Source organism: Chaetura pelagica, unplaced genomic scaffold (genome assembly GCF_000747805.2).
Source record: "Chaetura pelagica isolate M959 unplaced genomic scaffold, ChaPel_1.0 scaffold379, whole genome shotgun sequence".
Lineage (NCBI taxonomy): Eukaryota > Metazoa > Chordata > Aves > Apodiformes > Apodidae > Chaetura > Chaetura pelagica.
Window position 1 is genome coordinate 68,440 of NW_009954412.1, and position 701 is coordinate 69,140.

Below are 701 nucleotides of genomic sequence, written 5' to 3' on the forward strand. Positions count from 1 at the left end.
TGCCCCCCGCGCCGCCCTCAGCCCCCTCACCAGCCCCCGTGGCGCCAGATGCTGCCTCAGCTTCCCCGTAGTTTCTGTCTTCCTCTCCCTGCCCTCGTGAGCCACTCGGCTTTTTCCCACCGAAATACAGCTCAGCTGGTGACTTTGTCTTTTCCTCAGCCATCGACTGGGTCCAGATAGATGCCAACTCCTCCGTGCTCCATGATGAGTTCATTGCCCACAGACTGGGTAAGTGCTGGGCATGGGGAGGAGGTGGAGACCTGCAGCAAGGCAGAGACTGCAGGCAACATCAGAGGCTGCTCCATCTCCGGGCAGGAGGGTTGGTCCTCCTGTGGTCTCACTCAAACATTCCCCCAGTGTCCTTCTTCCCACAGGTCTCATCCCGCTCACCAGCGATGACATCGTGGATAAGATGCAATATTCCAGAGTAAGTCAAGCAAAATGTCCTGGGTGCGTAGCTGGGTGGTGGCAGGTGTCTGACTGATGCCTGCTGGGACGAGTTTGGCCTAAAGGCCTTGACCTCTGTGTGTCCCAGGACTGCACGTGTGATGAGTTCTGCCCGGAGTGCTCCGTGGAGTTCACCCTCGACGTTCGCTGCAACGAGGACCAGACTCGTCACGTCACCTCCCGAGATCTCATCTCCAACAACCCCCGAGTCATTCCGGTCAGTGCTGTCCCTCCGTCAGCCTGAGGGTCCCCTT

General features: G+C 58.9%; 1 protein-coding gene across 1 annotated transcript in view; it reads left to right on the forward strand.

The window, feature by feature from the left end:
• Positions 1-701, forward strand: part of POLR2C (polymerase (RNA) II (DNA directed) polypeptide C, 33kDa) — a 10,738-nt gene that overhangs the window by 2,461 nt on the left and 7,576 nt on the right. The window contains exons 2-4 of the mRNA XM_010004383.1: positions 160-228; positions 375-427; positions 536-664. Coding sequence (XP_010002685.1) covers positions 160-228; positions 375-427; positions 536-664 — 251 coding nt within the window. The remainder of the gene's footprint in view (positions 1-159; positions 229-374; positions 428-535; positions 665-701) is intronic.